This window comes from Colobus angolensis, unplaced genomic scaffold (assembly GCF_000951035.1).
Source record: "Colobus angolensis palliatus isolate OR3802 unplaced genomic scaffold, Cang.pa_1.0 Scaffold26, whole genome shotgun sequence".
Lineage (NCBI taxonomy): Eukaryota > Metazoa > Chordata > Mammalia > Primates > Cercopithecidae > Colobus > Colobus angolensis.
Genome location: NW_012115821.1, coordinates 1005824 through 1020153, shown reverse-complemented (window position 1 = coordinate 1020153; position 14330 = coordinate 1005824). Strand labels below are relative to the sequence as shown.

At 39.9% G+C, this 14330-nt stretch overlaps 1 protein-coding gene across 5 annotated transcripts in view; it reads right to left on the bottom strand.

The window, feature by feature from the left end:
- FOXP1 (forkhead box P1) overlaps positions 1-14330 on the bottom strand; it is a 658747-nt gene that overhangs the window by 32928 nt on the left and 611489 nt on the right. For all 5 annotated transcript variants that reach the window (XM_011947141.1, XM_011947138.1, XM_011947142.1 and 2 more), the window contains 2 exons: positions 12961-13048; positions 104-187 (listed from right to left, as the gene is read on the bottom strand). In XM_011947141.1, the coding sequence (XP_011802531.1) occupies positions 104-187; positions 12961-13048 (172 nt within the window). The remainder of the gene's footprint in view (positions 1-103; positions 188-12960; positions 13049-14330) is intronic.

The following is a 14330-nucleotide window of genomic DNA, read 5'->3' as shown; positions in this document are numbered from 1 at the left end:
CTACCAAAGTAGGCTGGTCCCTCCTTCCTACGTTTGGGGTGGGGAAGTAGAAAAGGAATACTGTACATTTGGTTTTTTCCCCTTGGTGGGGATCAGTACTTACGGGCTGAGGGGCGGCTTTGGGTTCTGTAGACTTCACATGCAGGTGGGTCATCATGGCTTGCAGGCGCTCTTTGTCTTTCGCAAGCTGGTAGGAAGAAAATGCTTTGTTATTTCTCTGAATAAAGATGCATGACTCTTTTAACACCAAAAATGATACATATTACAAATTATGCTATGGCACCATAGCACGTGATAAAATCATTTTCATTGTTTGTTTCTGAAAGCTACATGACCACTGCCAAACTCTAAGTAACCGGAGGTGCTGGTGTGCGATTTCGCAACACTAGATGCATTAGACTTTAACTGGGAAGTTCTAGACCTGCTGGCACCACGCAGTCCCATGGAACACAGACAGCTAAAAACAAATGTGAATCATGCCTATTAACCAACCTTATTCCTGAGAAAAGCCAAGGGAAAACGAGCTAGGTAGCTAAAACCCATAAATTCATCTGTTGTGGTTGTGGAAAAACTCCTAGACAGATGGATACATTTATGCAAAATTAGCTTCATCTTTCTTAACAGGTAGGCATAGATTAAGACAGTGCTGGCAAGTGATATTAGCAGGCCAGGAGCAGGCTCCAAGGGATGACAGGTTCCCATTTTCAAATGAGCGTAGAATAAGCTTGCTCATTCATTTACTCAAGATTTGAGTACCTGCTATGTGCTAGTCTCATCTTAATAATTTAAGTGTCCTTATTCCATAAAAAACGATCTTCTGAAGTCACACAAGTTTCTAATTGGATATACACAGTAGGCACTGAAATACTACTTATTGGAAGCTACATCCTTTATGCTTTGCTTGGACTGCTTTAACTCGATATTTTCAATAGTTCAAGACATTTGGGCATAGGGGACACATAACGATTACTTCTGTAAAAGAAGTGGGAAATATATCCCCTAAAGATAAAGGGATAGTTAAGAGAACAGCTGTGGCATTTAGGGAAAATGGAGAAGAGATTAATATGAGAGAGAGAGAGAGAGAGAGAGAGAGGAGAGGGAGAGAATACAGTTTAATTTCAATACTTTGGTAGATCATTTGTCCAAAATAATGCCTTAGAATTAAGGAGGGACTCATTAGTTCTGTCACATAATTAACCTTAAATCCTTTAAAAATCAACAGTTTTTTAAAGTCTAAAATTATTCCCAAATAAAAAAACAAATGCACCTTATCTATTTCAATACAGTTATTTTCTAAGGAAGAAGGGGGACGGGGGTCGGGGATTGTGGAAAGACAGAGAAAAGGGAAAGAGCACAAAAGGGAGAAGGGAAAAAGCTTTCAGCTTATCCCTACTGGATGACTCAGTCTCAAGCCATATCACATTTGATTTTTTTTTCCTTTTTATTCCCTTGTGGTTCAGGGAGGAATAAATTAAGAGAGAAAGCAAAAAAAAAAAAAAAAAAAAAGCCGTACAGTGTTAGCATTTATCTTTCAACAAACAGGAAATGAAAATGATACCATATTAGGAGCCACTTGATGCTATTCCTCCTCTGTTCTTTAGTAAGTTATTGAACAGCCAAACTAAAAGATTCTCTGAACACATAATGCTAAAGGAATTTAGTTTTCCAAAGAGGCTTAGAACAATTAAAATGTTGGGAATGCTATTTTTCTGCCATTATTATTCATTTTTTTAAATGTAAGTATCCTAAGCTTTTTGATGTCAAATACTCAAGACTTTTTAAGAAATGTTTTGTTTTAAAGTTATCAAAGGGCAGAAGGAATTTCAAGTTATCAAAGGGCAGAAATCAACTGTATTTTTCTTAAAAAGAAGAAGTAGTCTGTCATGCTGAAGAATACAAATTAAAGGGTGAGAGGTGATATTTACTGAAGTCTGCTGAATATTAACTGCGACTTAATTTGGGGGTAAACAGTGTTGATGTAGCAATTATAAAGACTAAGTGTGGTACAAGGAAAATCCAAATCCCGAGCATTTAAAGGAAACATCTCCTCTATATTTCTGTCCAAAGGTCTACCAAGCTGATCTTTTACTGGTCAGCCAAAGGTAGCAACAACACTACATTGCAAACACACACCTAGAATTTGTATACACGGCCACTTTCATAAACCCTGGAGGTAATTGCCATTGGAAACATTTTCATATTTTTCCATGAGCACACTGCTTAGAATTCAATACCAATTCTGAGAGTTCTCCAGGAACCTCAATGGTACCACCCTAGTTCTGCTTTTCTAAAAGATGGACAAGGTTACAGAAAAAGGCAAAAATCTAACTTTTTGGTTTTGTTTGGTTAGTGCAAACTAATGTGTAGTATCATATTCTTGAATGAGTTTAAGACTTTAAATCAATTATAGCTCTAATACAGACTGTTTTAACAATTACAGAAACCCGCCAAATTCAGTTTTTCTTTTTTTTAGGCAAAAAGGCTAAACATTCACACCTATTGAAACCACATCCTGTCTACAATGTCTGTCTTGCATTTGTAATACTAACTGCTCCTTCCAAGAGCTTTCACATTCTTTATTACTTTTTATGCCATCATCCCATGGGCTCACCATCCCCATCAATTTTCACGGCATCCTCTCATTATTAAAATATGAGGTTTGGACAAACATTTAATATTAGCAAGTATATTCCAGCATTTCCTCTTAAACTATGAATTCCATGAAAAGCAAAGAAAAGGAGGTTGAGACATTCAATCCAAAGGCCCACTAAAATTTGGTTGACAAATTAAAAAGAAAATTTGTGTTGAAATATCAGAACAGAATTACTCTCTTTTTAAAAAACTTTCCCAGTGGGTATGGAATGAGTATCTAGCATAAAGGGAATGACAATGGCCTAAACATTAGAGGGCGCTGTTTTTGTGCAGGGGTCATTTAAATCTATTGAGTTTGTTCAACCGTTCCGTAGAACTATGGCAGGGTGAAAACGGTTAAGGATGTGGACAAAACAATCACGCTGTGCTATGTTCAAATCCTGGCTCAGTGACTCAACACATTATGTAATCTTTTTAATTACCTAGTTTCTCCTTCTAAATATGGAATGATCATCTCTGAACTCTGAAGGGGTGTTCTGAAGATCAGAAGAGTTCTTGCAATAAGCTTAGCAAAATGACTAGTGCTTCACGAATGCTCAACAATTTTCTCATTTTTTTAAAAAAGAAAAGTGAAATCAATCCAGTGTATCTAGACTTGTCCTGCCTGAGGATATGTTTGAAATCTGAATCTGCTTAACAGGGGTTCAGTGGAGTTTGCAGCTGGGCTAACTGGGAAGAGAAATAATTTTGATCGTTTAAAGAATGGAACAGAAAGCGAAGGAAAGATGAAGCCCATTTCTTATCAATTTGTCTCAGGTTCTTAGTGTAGCTTCCCCTCATCTTGGGCAAATATTTTTCTACCCTTTGGCTGAAACAGGTCATCTGCTCTTCTATAAGCCATGGCCTCAAATTAGGTTTGAGATAGTCTGGGCTGTGAAAGATCAGAATTTGTGTATTGCACCCGAGCCAACTGATAACTGCCAAAGGCTAGGAGTTCCATTCAACATCCTCAAAGATACAAACTAAGATTAAACTCATTATTTTAACAGAGAAAAGGGAACATGGTTTGGGGTTCATTTAACATCACCATTTTCTATGTTGTCAGGAGGACTAATCATTTTAAGGCCAATTTGGCAGTTCTTACTCGTGAGAAACAAAACTGCTGAAATAAATGAAGGGCTTTGTATGTGTAAAAATGCTAGACTTCTTGAGGACAGATGAGAAGAAAGGGCCAAGACACTCCTTTGATTTAACAGAGGTAAAGGCTACTGTGGCTATTTCAAGTCCCTTAGCCCTATTCTGTTTTGTAACTGGGGAAACTGAGGTTTGCAAGGTAAACATATCTGAGGTCAGGGAACTGGGAAAGGGCAGAAATAAGACTAGGGTCCCAGTTATATGATGCTTAGTCTGAGTTTCCCACACTAGTGTGATTCTAAGAATCACCTGGGACAATAACTCAAATCATAGGTCATAGTCTACCTCCCCGCTCTCATGCTGAACTACTGCTCCCAGAGTTAGACAGGATTTTAAATTACGAAAAGAAAGTGTCTTTTCAAAGAGTCTCCATGGAAGGGGGGCACATGGAGTTTTAAGAGGCACCTAAATGAATGGATGAGTTCACATTATCCCATACAATGATGATCTCCAAGTTAACCGACTGGGGTCTCACCTAAACATGCTGGAGCCAACACTCCAACGGTGAGACCTGGAAGTAGGTATTTTTAAATAAGGACCCCAACTGTCCAAGTATAATGAAGTTAAATGGGAGACACTACTCTCTGCCATGGATTGAGAAGGCCTTCAACAGTGGCTGTATACATTTCCTCAGGAGTTTTGTATACGATGATGATCCAAAGAGATTAACCCAATTTGGGCAGAGCATATCCAGTAATACTGGATCTCTAAAGGTCTCTAAAGTACATAGGATGAAAAGAAGAAAAACAAGGGGGAGAAAAAGCAGTGACAAGAAGGAGCAGAACTCAAATTACTCTACCAAACTGAGCATTTACCAGTTATTTCTGACCCACCTTGTCCAACTATGGCTTCAGAACTTAGTACCAGTGAAAAACAACTAAATGATTTCTTTCACACCAACTACAACATTCAGGTGGTGGCCAATATATGGCTCACTTCACCCCAATCGAAGAATTTCCCTACTTTTATTGTACTCTGTCACCATCTTAACATTCCTTACATGTGATTATTAAAGACTCTCTTGACATTTAAAGCAGACGCACACTAATACTCAGTCATAGTCTAGGAATTCTAATGCTCCCAGAGTAAGGCAGGATTTTAAATTATGAAAAATAAGTGTCGTGGTTTTCACAGAAGGCCATGGAAGTGAGAAACCCAGAGACTCTCTCTCTTCTTTTTCTCGGCTCCGGTTACAAAGCAGTCGCAAGATGGAACTACCATGCTGTTAGGACCTCTCCTTCCCTGACATGCTCAGGGCTTGTGCAGGGAGTATCAGGAGGCTCTGTGAGGCCGCTGGTATAGGAACTGTCCTGAGTATTGCCTCGAATAGGGTTAGACAGGGCCAAAGGGGGATACATTACAGATAATAAATTTGCTAAAGTCTAGGAGGCTGGTGTGATTACAAATAGCACCACTAATGGTACAGTAATCACATGTAAAGTTTGTACAGTAATTGATTTGTGTTAGGATTAATGTCTCCCTCTGCTACTGAAACTTGTGCACTTTTCTCCCTGCTGACATTTTCTTAGAGCTTACAATTCTTGGTGTAGATGATTTGGGAGATATTGGAGTGATGCCAGCATCACTGGACTCCAGCCTTGCTTTGCTACCATGGGCATGGCCCCCAAAGCCAGGTTTTAAAACCAGTTCCTTCATAGAGCCCAACAGGGCCACAATGATCCTCTGGGTGGAAGCATAAGGCAGGATCCCACGATAAAAGGAGCACAGGCTACAAAGGCTGGGTTAACCTCCTAGGCTCTGCCCTTATTCGCCATTGGCTTTAAACAAGTTAATCGGACCTCCTAAACCTCAGTTTCCCTATCTGGAGGGATCCCTGAAAACTATTTCTTTGACTCTTAAGAAGCCAGTGATAGTTAAAATAACCATGGATTTAGTAATACCTTCTCAAAGAACAAGAAACACTACATTAAACACACTCATTAAATGTAAGACATACATTAATTTCCAAAAGTTATATTTTTCCTTTTAAAAAGTGACTGTGGCTGGACACACTGGCCTGTAATCCCAGCCCTTTGGGAGGCCGAGGCAGGTGGATCCCTTGAGCTCAGGAGTTTGAGATCATCCTGGCCAACATGATGAAACCTTTCTCTACTAAAAATACAAAAACAAGCAGGGCATGGTGGCACATGCCTGCTGTCCCAGCTACTTGGGAGGCCGAGTCAGGAGAATTGCTTGAACCCAGGAGGTGGAGGTTGCAGTGAGCTGAGATCCTGCCACTATACTCCAGCCTGGGAGACACAGCAAGACTCCGTCTCAAAAAAAAAAAAAAAAAAAGTGACTTTTAGAATCAAGGAAATAGGGTGGTGTCTACCCACAGAGGGACTGTGGGGACTCCAAGAAATTGGGGACAGAAGGCACCTCTGACAGTGCCCTGGCACACAGCAGGAGCTCAATAGCTGGCCAGTCAAATGGTTTGCAGACCAGATGAAATAATTACAAGCAGAAGATGGGGCATTCCATAGTTCTCTCCCACTGCTAGTGGAGTAGGGTGACCACCTCCTCCCAGCTTGCCCAGGATTTTTCCAGTTTTGAAACTGAAAATCCCAACTCTCAGGAATCTCTTCAGTCCAAGAAAGTAAACTGGGACAGCTGGTCACCCTGTTTTGTGTTAAACAGACAGATGAATTTTAAGAGCAATATATTCTTCCACTATCCTTTCTTCCTTATCCTACAATCTAGGCAACATCTTCCATGGCTCCCTTGGCCTGGAATGTCCTTGCCAACAACCCTTTCCACTGTCACCTTCCCCAATCCCTCACTCCTTGCTTTTAGAAACTCTGCCTGGCAGGGAAGTTAAAGGCATCCTGGTTTTACCCTACTAGGTTGTGTATTACAGGAAGAGGCCATGCCACCTTACTTATCTGCATCCGGTGCTCTCCATATAATACGTGCTTGATAAGTAGTGACTGAATGGAACAAAATCTTTAAAGAATAAAAGGCACACACACCTCCACCCCATCTCCTGCCAGGCAGATCAACCTTGGTTTGGTTGATTCCTTTTTCCCTTGCCTGCTGTCAATATTCATTTTAAAGGGCCTAGAAGCTGAGGGGTTGTAGGAAGCCTGTCCTGAACCTGCCCCTATGACACATGATGAAAACATCAGGACATCTTCATCCATCAGAGAAAACACATAGCAATTCAGCAATGTCAAATGATCATAGAACAAGTTAAAACCACTATATGTGGTCAGAAATATGTACCTGTACCACCATTGTCTCAGCTTCCTAAGTGAAGTCAATTCTATCAGATTTTTTTTTTTTCTGTCTGTGAAATCGGATGGTTTCCCCATTCCCCCAAACGGAATTACAATCCAGCCACCACTGCAACTTTTTGTGACATCTCATCTTTAGCTTAGAGGCTAGAAGAGTTCACATGAATGTCCCACCTAAGAGGACCCAAGTAATCTGGATTCATATGAATTTACATCCCCAGGCCCATGGCCGGTGGACAGTGGGTGCCCAATATTGCAGAAGTTTCAAGTGTTTCCTTATAATCCTGGCCATGGCATTTCTCAGTAGGGAGTTCTTATCCTCAAAAACTTTGTACTTCCTGTGTCTCTGTCCATCTGTCATGATGGGGGTAGAGGGAAGACTGCACATTTCATAACCTATATAAGATTATGTATACTGATTATGGGAATTTTCTCCACTCCATTGCTAACTCATCTCCTTGTCTGTACATCATTCCAGAAGAATCCGTCAAAAAGGAACAGATGAAATCTTACTGCATTCCCTGACTTCAAAAAGCCATGTATGTCATTGACAAAAATGATTTTTGTGGTGTCTGTCTCACTGTTCAGTGTCTATGTGTATAGTATAAGGACCTCATACACTTCTCCGGGTTTACACTTTTAGACCCCAGGTAATAGCTGGGGTCCTTTGGTAAAATGTTTAAAAATTATAACTGTCTTCGGAATAATGAAATGCAGTAAGAAATGTTTGAAAAGGCTCAGAAGGCCCACTGAGATGTCTTCTTCACTCTTCTCTAAATGAGACCAGTAGAAGGTTGTAACAAGAGAATGGAATTAACCAACCCTTCTCTGTTAACAAGCTCTACATAAACATTCTTTCTACTGCTAAGAAAACATTCACCATATATTTTTATATCTCTCAACAAAAATTTAACAAATATAGATGTACCTTGCCTTTTGTAATTGATATTTCTATTGAAACTTTGGTTTCGTAAATCAAGTCATATTTTATTTTATGATTTTTTTTTTTTTTTTTTTGAGACGGAGTTTCGCTCTTATTGCCCAGGCTGGAGTGCAATGGCACGATCTCAGGTCACTGCAACCTCCACCTCCCAGGTTCAAGCAATTCTCCTGCCTCAGCCTCCCAAGTAGCTGGGATTACAGGCATGTGCCACTGTGCCCGGCTAATTCTGTATTTTTAATAGAGATGGGGTTTTTCCATGTTGGTCAGGCTGGTCTCGAACTCCCGATCTCAGGTGATCCGCCTGCCTCAGCCTTTCAAAGTGCTGGGATTACAGGCGTGAGCCACCGTGCCTGCCCGGCCTCAAGTCATATTTTAAATACACAGGGACAGGACAGCTCTCATGCACAGTGCTGATTAGACAGTCTAAATCAGTCTCCATAACCCATTGTCTTTATTTCTGCCCAGTTGCCTGAAATCTCACCAGTACAGCCTTGAAGGCTTTTCAGTTTAATTCAAGTGTAGTATTGTACAGATAGCTCTATGGAGGGGAACATCTCTAGCCATTATCCCCTATGGCTAACAGTAGTTATTTTGGAAAAATTGTATCTTTTTCTTTAGGGAGGTTTGTCTGACAGATCAGAGACACAAGGGCCTTCCATTTGGGGTAAGAGAAAAGGTTTCTGGGGTTTAAATTCAAGGAGGCCGTCTAGGTACATAGCGCTTAAGTGACCTTCACCAGCTTTGGTTACTTCTACAGCTACTGTGCCCTCTGAATTCTCCTGTGGAATCCTTTCATGATGACCATCTAGGTTAGACAACCTGAACCTCCGTCAATGTATATGGTAAGATTCGATCTGAGCTTACTGGGTTTGTTTTTACGATGGGGCACATGTGTGGTCTATCTCGACCACATCCGTGCTGCAGAGAGAGGTCTTGCAAGTCTGAGTGGCAGGGGTGATTCCTCCTCCTCCTCTAACACAGTGATCGTCGCCCTTTGGGAATTGATGAAAACTTAACTGCTCTTTCCTGTAGTGCTAAGTGGTACAAATGTTTTTCAAGTTCAAGTTAATCAATGATAATTTTATAACACACTTTGAGAGATACTTGGAGGTTCAAGTTTTTCCTGGACTGATAAATGCTTTAAGAAATATGAAGTAGGCCTTGGGTCAGTAATGTGCAGGTCGTCCCCTCTAAAGGAGGTGACGCACCAGTCTGTGGCTGAGAGAACAAGGGAGGGACGATGCTAACAGAAAACAGAAATAGACTGTTTGAGGACAAGTACACCTCTTTAAAGTATTCCTGCTGCTGGAGGGACCTGACTGCCCCAATAACTCAGGTTCTATGGGCACAATGACAGGGAGCCAAGTAAGTTAAAAAGTATGTTTCTAGACACTGGTACATTAAGTGGCAAATGGAACAGCACAAGCCTAGCAATGCTGAACTGCAGAGAAAGAGGAAGCCTATAAAGAATAGATTCCTTTGAGTATAACTGTACTATGTCCCAAATGCCCCCATATGTGGTAGGTCTGCAACTCACAGACTCCATCGAATCCTTGATTAAGGCTTCTCCTAACTGTGTCTCAGGGAAAGGGTTCTTTAAATACTAAAAATTGCTAACATTTTCTTATCTATTTCATCTGATCAAATGGTAACTAATGGATATAATCTGCTTTGGCCTGGCCCCTTTCTAGCATTGAAACTCTCTTTTGAATAAATTTTGGTGTTCTCAAGAACCTGTTAACGTCAGCTAGCACTGTCCAATGAATGGAGAGTCTCACTAGCACATTATTTTGTAGTCTATTCTTCCTTCTAGACTGTAAGAACTTGGAGGGCAGCTTTATCTGTTTTAATCACTGTACTTTGCAGTAGCTCCAGCAAGATTCCTGCTATCTGAAAGGTTCGAAAATGCTTGCTAAATGGATAAGTGGACGGATGAATGAATGGGTGGGGGGATGAATGGATGGGTGGATGAAAGAATGAATGAATATCCCTTGTCCAGCTTTCCATGACCTCCAAAACTGGCAGGCACTTGCCTTGTGAAGACGCTAGTAGGGAAAACTGACCCATGTAGGAGACTAGATTGGTTTTATACACCCTGGCTAAAGGGAAGAGATAAAAGGGGGTGAACAGAGCTTTAGGCAGCCAGAACCTAAGGGGACAAGCTGCTAATACTGTAATACAAATTGTTTTTCTAATCCTCTTGACCAGGGGTGCCTGGCAAACTTCTGTAAGAGCCAGATCATAAATATTTCAGCTTTGCAGGCCATGTAGATTCAGTTTCAATTACTGACTTTCCCTACTGTAGAGAAAAGCGGCAACAGGTAATAAGTAAATGAATGGGCATGGGTATGGCTGTGTCCTCATATGATTTTATGTATGAACACTGAAATTGGAATTCCTAGACTTTTTACCAGTTACGAAATAATGTTCTTCTTTAGATTTTTCCCTCAACCATTTAAAATATAAAAACATTCCCTAGCTTGTGAGATTTGGCCTGAGGTCTGTGGGTTGCTAACCCCTGCTCTCAACGAGATCTATGTCATCACTCTGATAATTCCTCAAGCTTTGCAGAAACAGAACATGTCAGAATTAGCTTGTTGTCCCTTCCTCCATTACAGCAAACTCCCCCACAAAAACATTACGAGGAACGACCACATTATACTAACTTCTGGCCAGATCATCTTTGATGTCTATCACAAGTTGAAAAACCTGCCTTCAGTTTGATTTATAGCTGAAGGATAAAAGGAAATCTAGAAATAAATGCAATCTATAAATAATCAAAGAATCCTTATATGTTTGTACTACTTCTAGGCCACACCCACCAAAAAAAAACAAGAAAGCTGCCAGGAGATAAAGACTTAATTTATTGATGATGGTCTAAATCTTTCCCTTCTCCTAACCTCTTTTTGTGGAGAGTGAAGAATAATTCATAAAATATGCTCACTTCTTGAGTAATTAACAACGGCTGAACACTCTAATCTGTAGTCTAGAACGGCTACCTGACAAACCGTGACAATTCTAGTCAACGATTTATTTTAAACCATCATTAAAAATTTAACATTATCAAATAAATAAATGCAGGAGCTTCTATCACTTTATAAATACCACCACCAATACGTACAAATTCAGGTAGAAAAGTTAGTTTATTCTTTCTTTATTTTTCAGACGGAATCTCGCTCTGTCGCCCAGGCTGGAGCGCAGTGGCACAATCATGGCTCACTGCAACCTCTGCCTCCCGGGTTCAAGCAATTCTTTTGCCTCAGCCTCCTGAGTAGATGGGATTACAGATGCCCGCCACCACACCTGACTAATTTTTCTGTTTTTAGTAGAGACAGGGTTTCACCATGGCCAGGCTGGTCTCGAACTCCTGACCTCGTGATCCGCCTTCCTTGGCCTCCCAAAGGGCTGTGATTACAGGCCAGATCTTCCAGTTTATTCTTTTGAATCCAGTTTGTCAAGGGCTGCGTCTTAATCATAAAAGAACTGTGGGGGTGGGTTACATCTACTACTGTTTTTTTCTTCTCAGTAAACATGTTAATGTAAAGATGTTCCCAAAGACTTATTTTAAAATGTTGAGATTTTATGATGTGCCCTTTTCCTGTGTAAATATCTTACTGTTCTAATAAGTTTATATCCAGAGTTTGAATGGAAACATATTAACTGGCTAACAAAAATAACTTTTGAAAAAAATCCTACTAAAAAATGTAATTTGTCATATAAGATGATAACTAATTTAAAAAAATCCTTTCTATCCTGAAAAGTCACAACAAAAAGTTTAAGTGTGTTTTGGCTGATTTTTCTCTGCAACTATTTGAAGCTGTAAATGACTTAACTCAGTAAAATTCCAAATGTAATTATCTTCTGTACTTAGCCTAGGGCTCTCCATATATCTCAGCATTGCTGTCTTGCATACAAAATAGGCTTTTCGATGGCTGGTAACAATATAATGTACAACACTGTTTTAATTTCCCCTAGTCGGCTAACCTCTTGCCTACACTGAACCAGCCAGAGGAAGAAGCCACTGTGAGTCATCAAGCACTCAAAAGCATTTTGGAACTTGGCTGCATAAATGGGGTTTGCAGGGTCAGGCAGTTGCAATTGTACATTTTAATAATCTCCATTTCTGACCCAATTTTTACTTTTAGAAACTAATTTTCTATTAATTATACCAAGAATGGAATTATTGTTAAAATATGGTAGTTTATCAAGTTATACCCGAAAGTACAACTCACATTAAAAAAAATTCCCCATCTCTCACACTGTGATTCCCAGGAAAACCTGCAAACTTCATTTTCCCTAGTCATAAAGCACATTCAACATAGCCATGGTTTCTAAATACTAGATTATATATATATAAATATATATATGATATATACATTCTATATTAATATATCTGATTATGTGCATGTGTGTTTAAGATGTGCACGGTGAACTCTCAATTATTCTTAGTGGTGGAGAGAAAAAAGGACAACGCAAAATGAGAAATAAACCCACATATAACTTCCATTGCGACTTGGGAAAACATGGCTTTGTGTGTGCTGCCTTGCCATCTTGGTCTCTCGCTCGCTCTTTCTCTCTTCATTCACATTCATTCTCTCAATCTCTCTCTCCCCAGCTTGTCTTCCTAGCTCCAGTTTAATCATATGAGCGACGTCAAGGACTTACACCGACAACAGATAACCAGAAAATGCAAAGAAGTGAGAAGAGAGGGAAAGTGAGAGAGAGATGGAAACATTCAAAGTGGCCGCTGAAGAGTTGGCTGCATACACACAGGTGCCCAGAATTTGGAAACCTCTGAGCAGCAGTTCCAAGGAGTGAACTGAGGCTGAACCTGCCCAAAGAGGTAAAAAATAAAATAAAATAAAATAAAATAAAAGACAATGACAGGTTTTGGACCTTCCATTCAATAATGAGTACACAGGAACTCATTACAGAACACTACAGAAATTTGGAATTGGAGGCATACTGAGGTAATATTAAAAATAAATGTGGTTTTACCTGTAGCTCTAACTGCTGTACAACCTGCATTTGTACTCTACATTGGGCTGTACTTCTATCGTCCAGCGCATGCTCACTGTTGAGATGTCTGCAACAATACATAGAAAATCATTAAGTGAAATGGAGAAACAAAAAGGAAAATATAAGTTACCAGGATGTTTAAGCATAAACTAGGCAGCGGGTCTAGCTCCCAGGAGACAGTAGTCCAGGGGGTGGCCTGCCCGTTCCGTTCCCACCCTTTAATGTTGTCATTACGTATAAAGTGGCACACACTGTTATCACCCAAAGAAAAGTCTTCCAGGGAGAAGTTCTGCAGGACATCTGGAGATAACCGTTTACACACAAATAAGTTTAAGAAATTCAGCCAGGGTGGCATTTCAAGACCACCTCAATGGGCAGCAATCAGAGACAGGGCCTACTAGGTATTTCAGAAGAGTCTAATTTGTATGGGTTGGAACAGGATCATCTGACCACAGGAAAACTGACTTCATATAACTGATGATACATCCATGTATTGAAATGCATTCACATGAATGTCAGAAATGGCAAAGGGTAGAAAAGCAACTTTAAACTTATGAAACCTGAAACATGAGCCTACACATGCAAATTATGTACCAATGGTGGGGTAAGGGGGAGAAATGCAGACAATTATTTAAAAGGAAAACTCTGCCTAGGTTCTTGATTGTTAATGGTCTGGATATCCAGTTTATGGATGATTCAGGCCACATGCTGAGTATGCCTGTCTTGTGGTCCTTTTACTATTTATTAGACTTTCCAACAGGGAAAAGGCTAACAAATTGAAATTTCAATCAGTTTTAGCATATGCAGGAGCTCTGGTAATCAGAGGGCTGAATCAAAGCCTAAAGTCTTGAAAATAAAAATTCACGTCTCCACATTACTCAGTCCTTGCTTACTAGTGCTAGTGATACAGCAGACTTGATTCTGTAACGAGATATTTGCCTCAAATTCTATGAACAAGATCGTCATGATATTTAGGCCACATTACAATTTGGATGTAAGATAAAAACAGTCTAATACTTCAGTAACAACAACAACAGGGACTGCTGATTTTTAAGGCTTTTGGGTGCTACCCTATTTCAATTTTTGGTTCTAAATGTGGTTTGAATCAGAGATTTAAAACCCAAGTCTGTAACCCTTTGAAACAACTAAGTAAAACAAATATTCACCTTTGGTACTTGACTAGGTACAATTAAAGTTCACTCCTTTGTTAATGTATCTCCTCCTGTTTAACAGCCCTCAAAATGTAGTTGTTTCATGTCCTAAAACTACTTGTAATCACTTTTACCTTAAAAACAAAATGGATACAAATTCTGCTGTTCTTCATACTTATCTCATCCTCACTCCCCTCC